At 49.6% G+C, this 15,816-nt stretch overlaps 1 protein-coding gene and 1 non-coding gene across 2 annotated transcripts; both read left to right on the forward strand.

Moving 5' to 3' along the window:
* The first annotated feature begins 13,868 nt into the window (after nucleotides 1–13,868).
* LOC119394983 (uncharacterized) lies at nucleotides 13,869–14,801 on the forward strand. The gene has a single exon (XM_037662278.1). It carries the CDS (start codon nucleotides 13,869–13,871, stop codon nucleotides 14,799–14,801), a length of 933 nt encoding a protein of 310 aa, XP_037518206.1.
* A 711-nt stretch (nucleotides 14,802–15,512) lies between these two features.
* On the forward strand, nucleotides 15,513–15,585 carry Trnam-cau (transfer RNA methionine (anticodon CAU)). Its single transcript has one exon. It is a non-coding gene; the product is annotated as a tRNA-Met (tRNA).
* Nucleotides 15,586–15,816: the final 231 nt, after the last annotated feature.

The following is a 15,816-nucleotide window of genomic DNA, read 5'->3' on the forward strand; positions in this document are numbered from 1 at the left end:
AGACAAAAAAAGGGGGTTTACATTAATCACGTGATTTAGATTATTTCTTCAAGTATTACTATTTTTTCCATAATTCTAATTGTGCCAATCATATCTCGAAGCTGGATCTTTCTACTAAGATCCTGAAGTTTCCCTCCAGCTTATAAATGCAGTATACCACGTGGCGTAAATTTATTTCTTTTCAGCTACATTTACCAGCTGTTAATCAGAAAGACAGCATAAAACAGATTGTATCGTAACAAACTAATTCAATGCTGGGAAAGTGCCCAATGCCATATATACAGCAGCGACATGCACATATAACAGGCTTTGTTAACTCCAACCTTTTGTGCTATGCATACCCACGTGGGAAGGCGTGTTTGACTGTAGACGCTTCAGCGACAAAGCGGCATCTTGGCAGAGAAGAGTGTTTGCTTTGATGTAGACATTACATGAATACAAAGATATATATATATATATATATATATATATATATATATATATATATATATATATATATATATATATATATATATATATATTGCCACGCCCACTTCTTATTTTATTTTGATGTTTTTGGGGTTTGACCAGCAAAGAGGATTATCAACGCTCGAGGCTGTCTGCAAAGCAGTGTTCGAGAAGCTTCTCGATTGTGGTAGATCGTTTTATTAAGATTCCGCGCAGCACGCGAATGTTCCAGCTTTATCGAGAGATAACGCCGCCACCAGCGATATCGCTGGAAAGTTCGATAGCGCCTGTATAAAAGCGGACGCACTTGACCGCTTGTCAGTTTTTCGACGGTCGACGCTCGGTCCGACGCTATCAGTGCATACCGTGTGTATCGCTGTAAATTAACTTTCAGTTGCCCGGCCACAAGTTCAGCCAAATAAACAGTTCCATCTTGAACACGCCGGCTGCTGTCTTCATCGACGTCACGACCACGTGACATTGTCCACCTGCTCTTCTATCACATTCAGTGCATGGTTCCCTGGCGTCGCGTGGGGCGGGAGCGCTTTGTCTGAGGTTAGTGTTATCGACTCAGACCTCAGGTCGATAACGGCGCCGTGGTCACTTAGGAAGTCCATTCCGAGTATCACATCCCTGGAGCAGTTTTGTAGGATTACAAAGCTCGCAGGATAAGTTCGGTTATTGATGGTGACTCTCGCCGTGCAGACACCAATCGGCGTTATCAGATGGCCTCCAGGTCCGGATTTCGGGGCCACTCCAAGCGGTCTTTACTTTCTTCAGCTTGGTGGCGAATGGCCCACTGACGACGGAATAGTCGGCTCCGGTGTCGACGAGAGCTGTGATGCCGTGGCCGTCGATAAGAACATCGAGGTCGCTAGTTCGTCGTCTTGCGTTGCGGTTAGGTCGTGGCGTCGGATCACGGCGTCGTCGATTTGTCCCGCTGTTTCGACGTTGCGTCATCAGGTTTTCTTCGGGCCGCGAAGTTTCGTCGTGAGTGCTCCGTCCGGTTTGCGTCGTGTTCTGAAGTTCTCGTCGCGTTGTCGTCGTCGGCGGCCGCGGAGGATCTTCGGCATTTCGTCGTACAGCAACCGTACCTCCATCGGTTGCTGCCCTTAGTTTCCCGGACACGGGCTAGGCGACCGGCCCCAGTTTCGGTGGTGCGGTGACATGTAGCGGCCGGGCGACGGCGAGCGGGAAGGTCTTCGTTCTTGCCACTGTGTTCCGGTGAGGTAGTCGTCAATGTCGCGAGGCCGTTCGCCTGGCTGCGGGCGCGGCGCGTTGATGGCGAATCCGCGTAGCCCCATCTGTCGGTATTGGCAGCGGCGGTACGTGTGGCCGGCCTCCCCGCAGTGGTAGCAGAGCGGGCGGTTGTCAGGGGCACGTTAAACGTCGGTCTTTCGGGGGGCGCATCCTTGTCCTGTCGGCGGGCGGTATGGCGTCGGTGGTGGTGGCGGCGGTGCCTGACGGCGGAACTGCCGCGGCGGCGCGGCGTCTTGACGCGGGCGAGGAGGGGTGGCGTTGCGTCGGGCTGCAGCAGCATAGCTCATTGCTTGCAGCTGCGGCGGTGTCGGCTGAGGAACACCCAGTGACTGGTGGACTTCCTCCGGTACAACATCAGCAATCGACGTCACTTGGGCTGTGTGAACGGTGCGAGCTTTCGCAGCTCCTCTCGCACGATGGCTCGGATCGTTTCGCGCAAGTCGTCGGATCCGAGGGCATGAACAGCTGCGCTGTCTTGAAATGCGCGGCGATTGTACTGCCGGGTGCGCATCTCCAGCGTCTTCTCGATGGTCGTGGCTTCTGAGACGAATTCCTGGACGGTATTCGGTGGATTCCTCATAAGTCCAGCGAAGAGCTGTTCCTTTACTCCTCGCATAAGGAAACGAACCTTCTTCTCTTCGGGCATGTCAGGGTCAGCATGGCGGAACAGTCGGTTCATCTCTTCCGCGAAGATTGTCATCTTTTCATTCGGGAGCTGCACCCGAGTTTCCAGTAATGCGGCGGCCCGTTCCTTTCGCACGACGCTTGTGAACGTTTCCAGGAAAGCGCTGCGAAAGATGTCCCAGGTTCGAAGATTGGATTCCCGATTCTCGAACCAAGTCCTTCCCGCGTCTTCCAGGTAAAAGTACACATGGCGCAGCTTGTCCTCGGTGTTCCAGTTGTTGAATGCTGAGACCCTTTCGAACGTCTCCAGCCAGGTTTCGGGATCATCGCTTGGCGATGCATGGAAGGTAGGCGGCTCTCTGGGCGGCTGCATCACGACAGCTGCAGGGGACACTGCGGCTGTCATCGTGCCCGTTGTCTTCGTCGCCGTGGTTCTTGGCTTGTCCGGTAGGAGTCCAAATTGAGGAGGTAGTCCTTTGAGTCTCCGGCTTGCTCGACTGTCCCTGATGGTGTCGGTGTCTTCTTCACGAGCGGGGCTGGGTTCATGGCTTGACGGGGGCGTCCGGAACATGAACGAACAGCACCTCCACCAGATGTCACGTGGTCGTGACGTCGATGAAGACAGCAGCCGGCGTGTTCAAGATGGAACTGTTTATTTGGCCGAACTTGTGGCCGGGCAACTGAAAGTTAATTTACAGCGATACACACGGTATGCACTGATCGCGGCGGACCGAGCGTCGACCGTCGAAAAACTGACAAGCGGTCAAGTGCGTCGGCTTTTATACAGGCGCTATCGAACTTTCCAGCGATATCGCTGGTGGCGGCGTTATCTCTCGATAAAGCTGGAACATTCGCGTGCGGCGCGGAATCTTAATAAAACGATCTACTACAATCGAGAATCTTCTCGAACACTGCTTCGCAGACAGCCTCGAGCATTGATAACCGTCTTTGCTGGTCAAACCCCAAAAACATCAAAATAAAATAAGAAGTGGGCGTGGCAATATATATTGTGAGACGACGTCAGGTACGACAGAACGATTGTTATATTTACAGCAAAGGCGCGCGAACCAAAAACCGAACACCGACCAGCCAACACGATGATGATGATCACGATGATTTGTATGCACAAGTGAAGATGATGAACGGCACAGTTAGCGCTCACACTATTTCCCCCCTTGACGAAAGCGGTCAGCAAGTCGTCCATTTAGGAAGGGTACGAACGCCGGATATAGGGCTTCAGGCGAGACACATGGGTGATCTCGGCACCGCGACGGCGGCGGTCCGAAGCCGAACTAACAGGAGCGACGCGATAGTTCACAGCGGAGGTTCGTTCAAGCACGGTGTAAGGGCCCAGGTATCTGTGAACAAATTTTTCACAGAGCCCCGGTGTACGAATAGGTGTCCAGAGGAGCACTTCGTCGCCTGGGTGGAAAGACACAACTCTACGTGTCTCATCGCAACGAACTTTCCTCTTGGCCTGAATGGCAGAGGTGTTGGCGCGGGCAATTTCACGGCAGCGGGCGACGCGGGCAGCGAACTCTTCTGGAAGGGACGCTGATGGGACAGAGGGCGCGGACAAGAAGCTGGTGTCCAAAACAAAAGACGGTGCACGGCCATACACGAGGAAAAACGGGCTGTAGCTTGTAGTGCGTTGTATGGCAGTATTGTAGGCAAACGTAACGAAATGCACTATTGTGTCCCAGTTCTTGTGATCGGGCTGAACATACATAGAGATCATGTCTGACAACGTTCGGTGAAAACGCTCTACGAGACCATTTGTCTGCGGGTGATAGGCCGAGGTGGTCTTATGGATGGTGTCAGAGGCCTGTAGGACTTCAGCGAGGACATGAGAAAGAAAGGTCTTGCCACGGTCACTAAGGAGAACTCGAGGGGCGCCGTGGCGCAAGATAATCGCACGCAGGACAAAGTCCGCTACTTCGGAGGCAGCACCTGAAGGAAGAGCGGCCGTCTCAGCGTAGCGAGTTAAGTGGTCTACGGCAGTAACGATCCAGCGATGACCGGCGGGTGTAATTGGAAGAGGTCCGTATAAGTCTATGCCCACGAACTCGAAGGGAGCGGACGGACACGGTAGAGGTTGTAAAGGGCCGGCGGGAAGAGATGTTGAACGTTTCGGTGCTGGCATGACGAACAGGACTCGACGTACTTGGAAACACTAGTAGAAAGGCCAGGCAGAAGCAGCGAGTCTTGATGCGATCGTAGGTTTTATGAAAAACCTAAGTGGCCAGCTGTCGGGTCGTCGTGAAAGGCTTCTAAAACTTGGAGTCGAAGTGAGCGAGGGATGACTGGGACCCATCGGTTACCGAGAGGATGGTAAATGTGCCGAAGGAGCGCTCCATCGTGAAGTTTGAAACGCGCGAGCTGTCGCCGTAAGCGGCTGTTGGGAGCACCGGACGAGCCAGTGATCCGATCGATGATTGTACGGCAGTATGTATCTGTACGTTGGAGCACGGCGAGGTCTGTGGACTGAAGCAAGTTATCCGGCGCAGTAGACTTGATGGGACTAAGGCTGGTCATCTGCGTGGTCGCTTCGCTGAGAGGTGCCGCACAGGAGGTAGGTGTGTCATGGTTATTTTGCGACAACGGACAACGCGACAAAGCGTATGTAGATCTGGATGGATCTGATCGGCTCGCAGTTGCTTGCCGATGAAGACAGGCATGACCACATAAGTACCGTTTATGCGTGTATTTAATCATATTAACACTCCCAAAGTGGCTTGGATGCAACATGGTCCCGGTGGTATGTGGGCGCGAGCATGTGTTCACCGAGTCTGTATAGCCTCGGGGCAAAAACTGGCAACGGAAGTGCCGGCGGCGACAGCTCCTTTCCGTGAAGGCGATCTGCGGTGACGTGTCTCCCCCTTTCTGGCGTGAACTGCAAACGTCAGCAATTACGATCCCAAATACGGGGTTCACTCGAGAAGGCGGAGACCTGGACAACAACGGGACCGCTTTGTTTTCGGGCTGTAGCAGGACTTCCATCCCATCTGCTGCCGCCGCCGCCGCCGTCCCCAAACCTCGCGTTGACAACGCTGCTGCCGTTGCAGAGAAACCGGGTGAAAAGGCTGTGCTTTCGTTCTAGGAACCAGGCCCCATGCTGCGAAACGTCACCGCCATCGTGTGTCGTGTTCAGCTACGGTAGGCGAAACGGCGGCTGGCCAGAATAGCTTGCGTAGGCTTATGCTTGCAAGGAACGTAGTGCAGAAACCTCTACTTAGGTTGGCTCCAGCTCGACCCATGGCAAAAGGCTTCTGCTTTTTTAACGAGGACGATTGTCAAGCACGCGGAGCATGGCGTAAGACACTTTTCGTTATGATTTGAATTGATAAAAGTCACACAGTAGATATGGAATCGTTTCTTCTGACTGATAAGTTATTAGGGCTTATCGCCGTCTAGATGGCTATAAAAGGAGCAGACATCTTTTAGTGCAGCTCGCGACCACAGGTGGCATAAGCGTTGCGTCGCATTGTAGTTGTTCTCAGTTCTCTTTCTAGTGCATCATGCGAATTATCATTTACTCTGCTCGGGGTAGCCAAGCAACGGTGTGTTAATTTAATTAACTATTCTGTCTCTCATTTCATTTCACTATAGATTGCGACGTGTGTCTCATATGAACACTTCTTCTACACCATAGTGTTATTAAGGAATAATCAGTAATTTTCCTAAGTCCGAGTTTAACCTTATATTTCCAGTTCTTGACGTCAACTTCAAGATGTGTATATCGAAAGGCGACAACTCTTTATCGGAACTCCTTATGTGCGGCATAGCTGAGGTTTTTAAGCTGGCGCTTTGGCTATGCAAGACTGAAATCGTAAGCGCGATCACTCCGAATCAAGAATTCAGCAAATATTCAAAGTTGTCGCTATGTCGCAAATACAAAACGCGTAAACGTGCAGTCATCTAACTAGCGAAAGGCACTTGATACAAGGGGTCACTCAACAGACAAAGCTCATCACTAGGTTGGTGTATCAAGATAACAAGACTTCCGAGGGCATCAGGCCAGTATTTATTGCTTTTAGAGTGATTGATTACTTCTTCTACACCATAGTGTTATCAAGAAACAAGCAGTAATTTTCCTAATTTCGAGTTTAACTTTAAATTTCCTGATTGCTGACGTCAACTTCAAGTTTGTGTATATCGGAGGGCGCCAACTCTTTATCGGAACTCTTAATTGGCATTCAGTACACTTTTACTTGCGCATTTCTTACACTCGGTATGAAAGAAATACTGAGGTAACGCTTGATACTATGACGATATCTCTTGAGGTAGTGCTTCATGCCTATCCTTCAAAAAAAGCATCTGGGTGCCTTTATGTGTTCTCTTTAAAAGTGTACACGGCACTGTTACATGGAAGAAGTGTCACGTTTTCACCTTTTCGTCGATAATGACTGCGACGGAATAGGGTTGACAAGGCCTAGTACTATCGGACAAAAGCGTGCAAACCGCTTCCATGATCCAAGTACGTAGCTGTTCATATTGATTCTCGACACCGATCACCTCGTTCACTTAAAATTGAGCATGAACATTTTTTTCACTCTTTTATAGCCTTGTCAAATCAGGGGGAGAAACTGCGAGCTTGTACAAGGAACTTTAGTATTATTCTATATTTAGTTTACTTATTATATTTATGATATGCACTCAACGTCTGCCTTCTTGACACTGTATCAAAGCTGTTGTATATGTAAGCAAACCTGTACGCAGCGCGCAATGAAAAATACAAAATATCCCTTGTGTTTTACATAAACCAACCTTCGCTTCCTGTCAATGAAGAGACGCTTTTGGGAAGGTACCTTTTCGTCGGGAACTGTTTTCAAGACAACTTGTCAATTACGAAGCCTCGCAACGTCACTGGCTAAGTTCTACCGGCCAGTTTAAGGGACAAAAAAAATATATATATATATAAAGGTCAATAACATGTAGCAGGAAAACAGCTGCACACCATTTGGGGCCATTTGCGATCCTTTGAGGGTGCCCAGACCCCGAGTCATAGCCGGAAAACGACGGACAGTAATGATCAACTTCCGGCCTCTGTGGCACCTTTCAACATGCTCGGTGCCGGCGCATGCCGGGCGCGTGCCAGGCCGGCACCCGCATTGTTCTTGCACGATGCGGACTGAAAACTGTGCAGCGTTACTAAAGGTGTGTCGTCAGCTAACTAGAGATGTGAATGCTTAATTTACGATGGTTTCCAGGAACGGGACGTGAAATACATGACATGATAAAGCAATGCACTCATGATGTACAGTAGAAAGTCACTCACATGCTACCACGTATACGTTGTGTGAGAATCCGTATACGTTTACGTATACGTTGTGTAAGAATCCTCGAAACTATGTAGACTTTTTGCGCGCTGTACAGTGGATGGCTGGTTGTTTCTTTTGTAGCACTCACCACGCTGCACGCTTTTACTTCCAACCTCGCTCCACTGGATGGAAGGCGGTAAGGAGGTACTAGGAGACTTCCACAGTGCGCTTCCCTATTTTCTGCTCTAAATTTAGTGCCGGTAGTGCTCTCTTATTTTCCATCCGTTCCCCGTCATTGAATCCCTCACCTTCGCAGCCTGTAGTTCACCCTTGCCGCCGTGTTTGAGGTGGGCATCGTGAAGTCACACTTTTTTTTTAATTTGTGTACATCGAGACCCAGGTTTATACCAACAAAATTTATTTTGGCCAGGTACTGAAGGAGAAATCGTACGCGTGTGAATTCGCCTGTATATTCGTGACAATGTTTTGCATTGATCTGTGGTTAGATTACTGCGATTATAGTGTATTTAATTCATGCCGTTCTACTTTCCTTACAGTGACTAAAAAACGGTTTGGTAAAATGCGTATTTCAATTACTTCTGGAATAGGCTGCGTATGCTTGATAAAGTGTTCCAATTTTGAGTATGTGACGGACGGACGGACTTTATTATGGTCCATCGGAACGCGCTCTAGCACGATGCGGGCAGCTCTCACGTCGGAGCAGAAAGACCAAGTCAGTCTGCTGTGTCGAATGCTTAAAATAATTGCCTTCACCTACAAAATGACATATTCTTTAAAATAAGTTTCAAAAAGAAGACAACCATATAACTTTCGCTGCTTTACCTAAACAGTTGAGTAGTCTGCTGTGTGCTCGAAGCAAGTTTCCATGCCAAAGGCGCTTACTATATATAGTACTTGTTGTAGCTCGCAGTTTTGGATTGCGCAGTGGTGATATGGGTGGTATCACCTCTGCGCAATCGCACCACTGCGCGCTGCGGTGGATTAAGGGTAACTGACTGGATTCCAAGAGATGGCAAACGCGTGAGGGGGAGACAAAAAATTAGGTGGGTAGATGAGATTAAGAAGTTTGCAGGTATAACGTGGCAGCAGAAAGCACAGGACCGAGTTGATTGGCGGAACATGGGAGAGGCCTTTGCCCTGCAGTGGGCGTAGACAGGCTGATGATGATGATGATGATATGGGTGGTGAGCAGTTAACTACTTGCGGAAGCTTCTCGGTGCTTTTGTAATGCGTCGTACTTCCGAAAGCGTGCATATTTTGTTTGCGCGTTGGGGCAGAGTAGTAGCCGACGTCTCAACATCAACTTACCCCCGCTTATTTAACGAAATCAGGGGCGAATGACATCTAAAGAGGCCACTGCCGAAGCTAACATGCACTGAATGAGAAGGAGGAGAGAAGTTTGTTGCCTTGACAAGCATGCTCAATGGTTCTTCGTGCTCTCAGTCGGAGTGCTGACAAATGTCGGTTGATACTAGGTAATAGAGGTAGGTTCTCCTGATTACCCGCATCAATGGGGTACGTGCTGGACCGCAGTTCCGGAAAATTTTCCTCTGCAAAGAGCCTGTCATCCGATTGCCTCGAAGCGATGCGAAGGCCAAGACACCGAAAGAGATTGTATAGCGATCCGGCCGGCAGATGAAGAGGCCTGCTCAGAAGAAATCTTTAATGAATGGTGACCATAAGTCCAGTGCCGTGTGTGAAAAGGAGATATAAGGACTCAGAGGCAGTGGAAGTAGTGATGATACAAGAAAAGTGAAGAAAGTGCAATTAGGGAAAAAGAAACGAGAGCGAGGGGTGTGTGCGGGACTGATTACAATCACTGCGGTACTACTTCGAGGGTGCGATGGGAGGTGAAGGGAAGTTCGTTGGTTGCGGATTCGGAAGCGGTTTTACTGCTTTTTTTTTGTCTGCTCCGCCAGACGTTCTCAGCCACTGGTCACGTTTACAGACGAGTAGTCGCGGAATCTACCACCCCGTGTTATACGAATCACCAGCAGCATCGACCACTTTTCCTGAAGAAGCCGTGCTATTCGAGCGAGCGTCTGCGCGAATATGTTTGCGTTTTGATGATTTTCAGTGACGAAGCAATTACATCTTAACTGCGCAGTATACAGTGAAACTCAAATTATAGCGAGCAGTATATTGAAATTGTTATGCGCCGCATGTTTGTGTTGGAAACATGGTGTGCTTATGAGCACCTTGCTGTGTGGTCTACCCGAGCTTCGCTGTACCTTATCCTGAAGGTGGCTTAGTCGGCTATGTACTTTTAGAACCTTTCCATGTTGATGAAGGAATGATTAGCGCATAGCTACACGTTCTCACCATCATGATACATATATGCAATAGCGATGCCATTACAAACATGTTTAATGTGTTTGATTGAAGCAAGCAGAAAAAAGAGACTGTTCCAAGCCGCCTCATATAGTTTGTAATGTTCGTACACATCACGCAAAGGATTGTTTGGCTTTGCTAACAGACTTGTTGAAACCACCAGTTTATCTTCTTTTACAGCGAAAGCTGTTATGAGATCACAAGAACAGCCGATTTGGGTGTCATAGTTGTCCTCCGCCGCCGGTGCCCGTAACGGGCAAAAAGAAAGAAAAAAAGAGGGCGAGAAAAAGAAGGCAGGGGAAATGGGGAAGGAAGAGCACTTATGCGCATGGGGGGGGGGGGGACGACATTAAGCCTAGATGCTTCTGAATATTGTCTGAGATATTGTAATTCCTTGTCTGTTAAGGTGAGCGAAGGGGCACTGACACAATCTGCGACTTTGCACATCATCCTAACACCTAAGAGACACCCTAACAGAAAGGAATTTCGATATCTCAGACGATAATTAGAAGTATCTTGGTCTAATGTCATCGTCACACCCATGCGCATAACTCCTCTTCCTTGCCTGTTTCCCCTCCCTTCTTTTTCTCGCCCTCTTTATACATGTTAACGCACAATAAACCAAGTGTTGGCAGTCAGCGCCCGTCCTTGGTCTCGATCCATGTGTTTTGCGTTCTTTGATCGCTGTGTATTGTGGATCCGTACCAGTGCACCACGTGTTCTACCGGGGTGGTATATATAATATCTTGCACATGCGGCAGTGTCTACATCGGACAGACGGCCAGATGTGTTAATATCAGGCTGCGAGCAGGACAGTTTCTTAAAGGGTGGGGTATCTCCTCATCTCGCCAGCCATTGTCGTGACTACGATTGCACGCCTTCGTTTGCACCAACCTCGATCATCACGTGTCATCATGATCAACGTACACGTGAGATAGCACAGGCATGCCACATGGCAAAGTCTGATTGCAGTTGCATTAGTCAGCAGTCGGCTTCAGTATACCTGAACAAGAGATTCTTTTGAATGAACAGTCGTAAGCGTGTGTGTTTTAAATTTTCTGTATATATTTGAACTTTTCATATAAAATCTCTCAGTTCTTACACCAGCGCTTGTCCCGTCTTCTTCCTTCGTGTCGTGTCCGTTTGTGCGCTACCCAACAATGAATAGGTTCCAACTCGCCCGCCTTTCAGTCCTACCACAGTTTATGATTATTTGCGAACTCACTCAAGAATCGAAAGCGATTGGGAGTCACTGCCACGAGCGCGCCAAATTCAGTCCGTGGAAGAGAGGCCGATAACCTCTGAATAGCCCCTGCATATAAGTTGTGGATACAAAAAAAGAAGGAAAGAAAAAAGAAGAAAAGAAAAAAAAAACCCCACTTGCTTGAAGTTTACAATAAACGAGCGAATGAACGAACGATGCTCGTCAGAGGTACGTGGCGAAATTGTATCAACTAAAGTCGAACGCACTCAGCATCTCATCAGCATTTCCATTTAAAGAGTTGTTGTATCACACTCCTCTCCGCCTGTTCGTAGCGACTGTGCGCAACCTATCAGGCGGGTATAGCATCCCGATCGGGGACGTTACGCATCCGCTTGCGGTAGCGTGAGGCGTGGCATCGAAGTGCGCGGAGTGTTTTCACACGCTGCCGCCAGCAAGAACAGTTTCTCTTGGACAACTCGCGGCCTGTGTTAAAGGGCTGTTGAATTACGCTGATATAGGGTTCTCGACGGGAGCTACACTTTTGATTGCGAAGAGCAGCTGCTTCAGCTTCAAATGAGAACCTCAGTGATATTGCCGTAGTCACGCCCCAACCACATTATTTGAAGCGCATTCTGGCTCAGTTGCGTGGGCTTGAAAGCGAAGGTTTGCTGGGCATATACAGCACTACTGCCCACTGCTTGTTGCGAGGCCCCGCGACCGTGTGCACAAAAGCACAGGGCGGGGGAGTCCAGCCTTTCGTACGCTGACTATCTATGCACGCAGCTGTCGGTCGGCGAATGTTCACACGCACTAAGTGGCGCTTCCTGAGACTTTACCTTGTTGATCAATCGTCTCATTAAGTACTGACTTCCTCATCCGTATTCGAACTCCACTTTTTCTAGTCACACGATTTGCTTACGGGTTTGTTTAAAAACTAGGATGCACTCAACGCGGGCGAAAGAGTGTGTACTTGCGATGCGTATATTGTGGTCCGTGAGGAGTAGAGTTGGCGCAACTGCCAAATAAAGTGATTAGACGAAGCTAATTACATACTTTGTAGGATCGAAAGGTTCATATGTCTCACAAGCAGAAAAAAAATCCGGTGTCTGACATCAGCTTGAACACGGATGGCTACAAAAGTCAGTGACCAAGTGAGGGCGTCATGATGATGCCACCAGGTGACATCGTCGCTTTGTCAAACACGGGCCGATCCCGGAGGTCATGAAATACCGCGGGATTTGAAGAAAGCTTCACTGGAGGAAGGGAGGAAGGGGAAAATGCACTCCACTGTGAAGGTCAATGTAATTCAGTTAGCGTCTTGTGAGAACACACGCTTTCGCCTGTGTTCTCCTTACCGTCAGCTAAAAGTCGTGCAATTTCATTTTTGCAAAGTGCTTTTCTTGGAGCATTGCGAGCTGACATGCTTGTCGAATGAAAAGTATCGCGCTTTCTTTTGGTATGTCTCTTCTTTACGTGCGTGGGTCAAGCGCAGCAAAGCACCTTGATTCTTTGTTTCTGTGTTTCTATCTTTCTTCCTGTTTTCTTCATTTCTTTGTGACGTTATAATCTCTGGAACAGATCTCACTGAAAATCTGGAAAGCGTGGAAGCAGTCCAGGTATATAGAAGCCCCGCATCCGACATTTCCATAAGAATCATTGCTTTCCGGTTTTCAGTCTGGCTATTACACTGCAATTACAGCATAAAATACTTAGTACAATGATGCCGATTACAATATAACAACCCACTTATGATTTGGATGCTATTTATTGCATTAAGCCTTCGGAAAAACGAGAACCTGAAGGCAAAAGTTTTTGTGCAGCTCAGGGGTACACTGATGTGCACTATCGTCCTGTTCTTTTTCTTGGCCGATGTTTACTGTGTGAGCTGAAATTCAGTTCACTAGTAATGAATAGATGCACACACAGTGTCACACGATGAGGCAAAACACCCGTAGCTGCAGGGCACTGACAGAAGAAACTACCACAGTGCGGCGCTATATCACGATGCTGTGATCGATTTCTTACGGGAATTAAAAGTGGCTTAACGTGGGCACATCGTTTTTAGTTGAAACCATAGGCGGATTAATTGACTGCGGCACAACTGTTCCATTCGAGAAAACCGTGAACACACTCATGCGGCCAAACGGCGGAAGCGGATTACGGCTGAGATTACAGCTAAAATGTTGCCGCGACTTAATCCCGCGGGATCCATTCGTCGGTGGCCGCATTTTAATTAAACGCTGAATTCCTCCGTCAAGGCACATAAGCCGCCGTACCATTGCGATGAGCTACTCTTTAGGTTGGTTGTGCCATCGTTAGGTGCAAGTTTAACCGCCAGTGCTACAGATCAACAGCTTAGGGGTGATTCGTGCTTTCTGCTTGTGGGAATCCTGCCCAAAGCCAGGGTGGCTTGACACGTGCTGCGCACCAGTGATGCGCGTGGCCCACTCTCGGGCTTTAAAAGCGGCAGCCGTGGCGCGGGCCGGACAGTCGGTGACGGAACGCTGTGCGCGTGTGAGGGGTGTGCCCCGCCGGGGCCAAGGTTAGGGGCGAGTGCGTGTGCCCACGTTATTGTATCCTGTAACTTTCGAATTGCTTTGTTAGTGTTATTAAACGTTTATTTTTGAGTTCACCCGGCCAGCATCACTTCCTTGGCAGCACGACGGCGCGAACCCTTCATCTGGCGCCCAACGGGGATTTAGCCGTCCGCTGCCAGCAAGATGGAGACTGCGATGCAACAGTTTCGCGAGGCATTCCAACGGCTGGACGAGATGACCGCGGACTACTTCGAGGCAAAAGGAGTTCGGGTGCCGACAGCGGCCGAGGGACGATGGGCGGCGCTTGTGGCTCGACAGACGGTCTCGCCGGCACAGGTTCAAGGAGAGGCCGAGGTTTTCGGCGAACGCAAAGATGAAGACGGCGGTGGTCAGACCGGTGAGGCCTTGGTCGTGGAGCCCGCAGAGAACGAGAGCGCCTCGGACCTTTTGGCCGTCCCCACCGCAGAATGCGGGCTGACGCTGGGTCCCGACGAAGAAACACATCAGCCCCCGTCCCCTTCCGTGGTGTTTGTTTCCGGGGCCACGCCAGAATGCGTTAGCGGAAAGCCAAGCGACCGGGACGACAGGGATCAAGATTCTGCGCCGCGGGAACGCAAGAGGCTGCAGCTCAAGCTTCGCTCGGTGCCCGTGGAAGCCAACACGGAGACCGCTACCATGTCCAAGGCTCCCGAGCTTGCACCTAAAGGCTCATCGTCCATTTTCGGCGGAGCGCGACCCGTTGACACGGCTGCCCGAGAGCGTGAGATCGAAGCACGGTTGTCTCGGCAGCGTAAAGAAAAGCGCCGACAGATCAGGCACCGGGAACCTTTTCAGGACAGCCGCAAGGAAGACCAGGTGAGGCCCTCTTGTGTCGCCTCGGCGTCAGGGCGATCACGGCGTTCCTCCGTGCATGTGGGCAATGCGAACCGGGAGACTCGGCAAAGCAACCGCCGGCTGACCACATCCAACGACCGGACTCCGGTGGCAGCGGGCCAACAGAGGGCCCGAAGAGCGCGTCCTTTGCACAACTACCACAAACCCTTTCGTCACAGGGGGGGAATGTGTGGGAATCTTGCCCAAAGCCAGGGTGGCTTGACACGTGCTGCGCACCAGTGATGCGCGTGGCCCACTCTCGGGCTTTAAAAGCGGCAGCCGTGGCGCGGGCCGGACAGTCGGTGACGGAACGCTGTGCGCGTGTGAGGGGTGTGCCCCGCCGGGGACAAGGTTAGGGGCGAGTGCGTGTGCCCACGTTATTGTATCCTGTAACTTTCGAATTGCTTTGTTAGTGTTATTAAACGTTTATTTTTGAGTTCACCCGGCCAGCATCACTTCCTTGGCAGCACGACGGCGCGAACCCTTCATGCTATTCCAGTGCATATTTTTAGGAATAAGAAGGCGGCCCACCGGAATACGTAACTAATTAAAAGTTCGTACAACCTAATAAAGAGTAAGTGAATAAATGAACAAGTAAACGCTGTACCAGCAGTAGCACGCGTATAATACGCATCAGCAGACGTGTTAATTTTAAGGGCTCGTTTTCTTTGTTATAGATTAAGTGAATATATACAAAGAATACGAGCCCTTAAAATTAACACTTCTTTCCTTCATTCATAGCGAGGGTCTCGTTCTGGCAGACTTGATGCTTTCAGGTAGTATGCGAGGGATTATTGATCAGCTGCCAGCTCGTAATAAGTTCACGTGCTACGTGACGCCAACAGGCAGAAAAAGAGTGTTCCACACTTGCCGTCATGGCTACTGGCGGCGCTGACTGACGCTCCCACGTTTAAATGTACATATATACCCTATAAAGTGAACGGGGGGATGGCCGCCGCGGTAGCTCAGTTGGTAGAGCATCGGACGCATTATTCGAAGGTCGCAGGTTCGGTCCCTGCCCGCGGCAAGCTATCTTTTCGTCCACTTTTCTTTCTTCACATTTACCTTACATTTACTACTAAAAACATCCCCTATACGTTCCTTGGCATTATTGTCTGTTAGTGCTCATTAGCATCATCAGACGGTGCTTTGTGTTCTTTTTCGTTTGACCTGTGTCGGTGTATGCAGCGAAAAGGCAGTTTTTCTCCGCATCAGACTACACCACAACTTGAACTACGCATGCTTCACCAAAGTATCA

Source organism: Rhipicephalus sanguineus, chromosome 5, assembly GCF_013339695.2.
Source record: "Rhipicephalus sanguineus isolate Rsan-2018 chromosome 5, BIME_Rsan_1.4, whole genome shotgun sequence".
NCBI classification, from domain to species: Eukaryota; Metazoa; Arthropoda; class Arachnida; order Ixodida; family Ixodidae; genus Rhipicephalus; species Rhipicephalus sanguineus.

Bases quoted from the DNA above. Each gene is read 5' to 3' on its own strand.
- LOC119394983 (XM_037662278.1), top strand. From the start codon at position 13,869: ATGGAGACTGCGATGCAACAGTTTCGCGAGGCATTCCAACGGCTGGAC.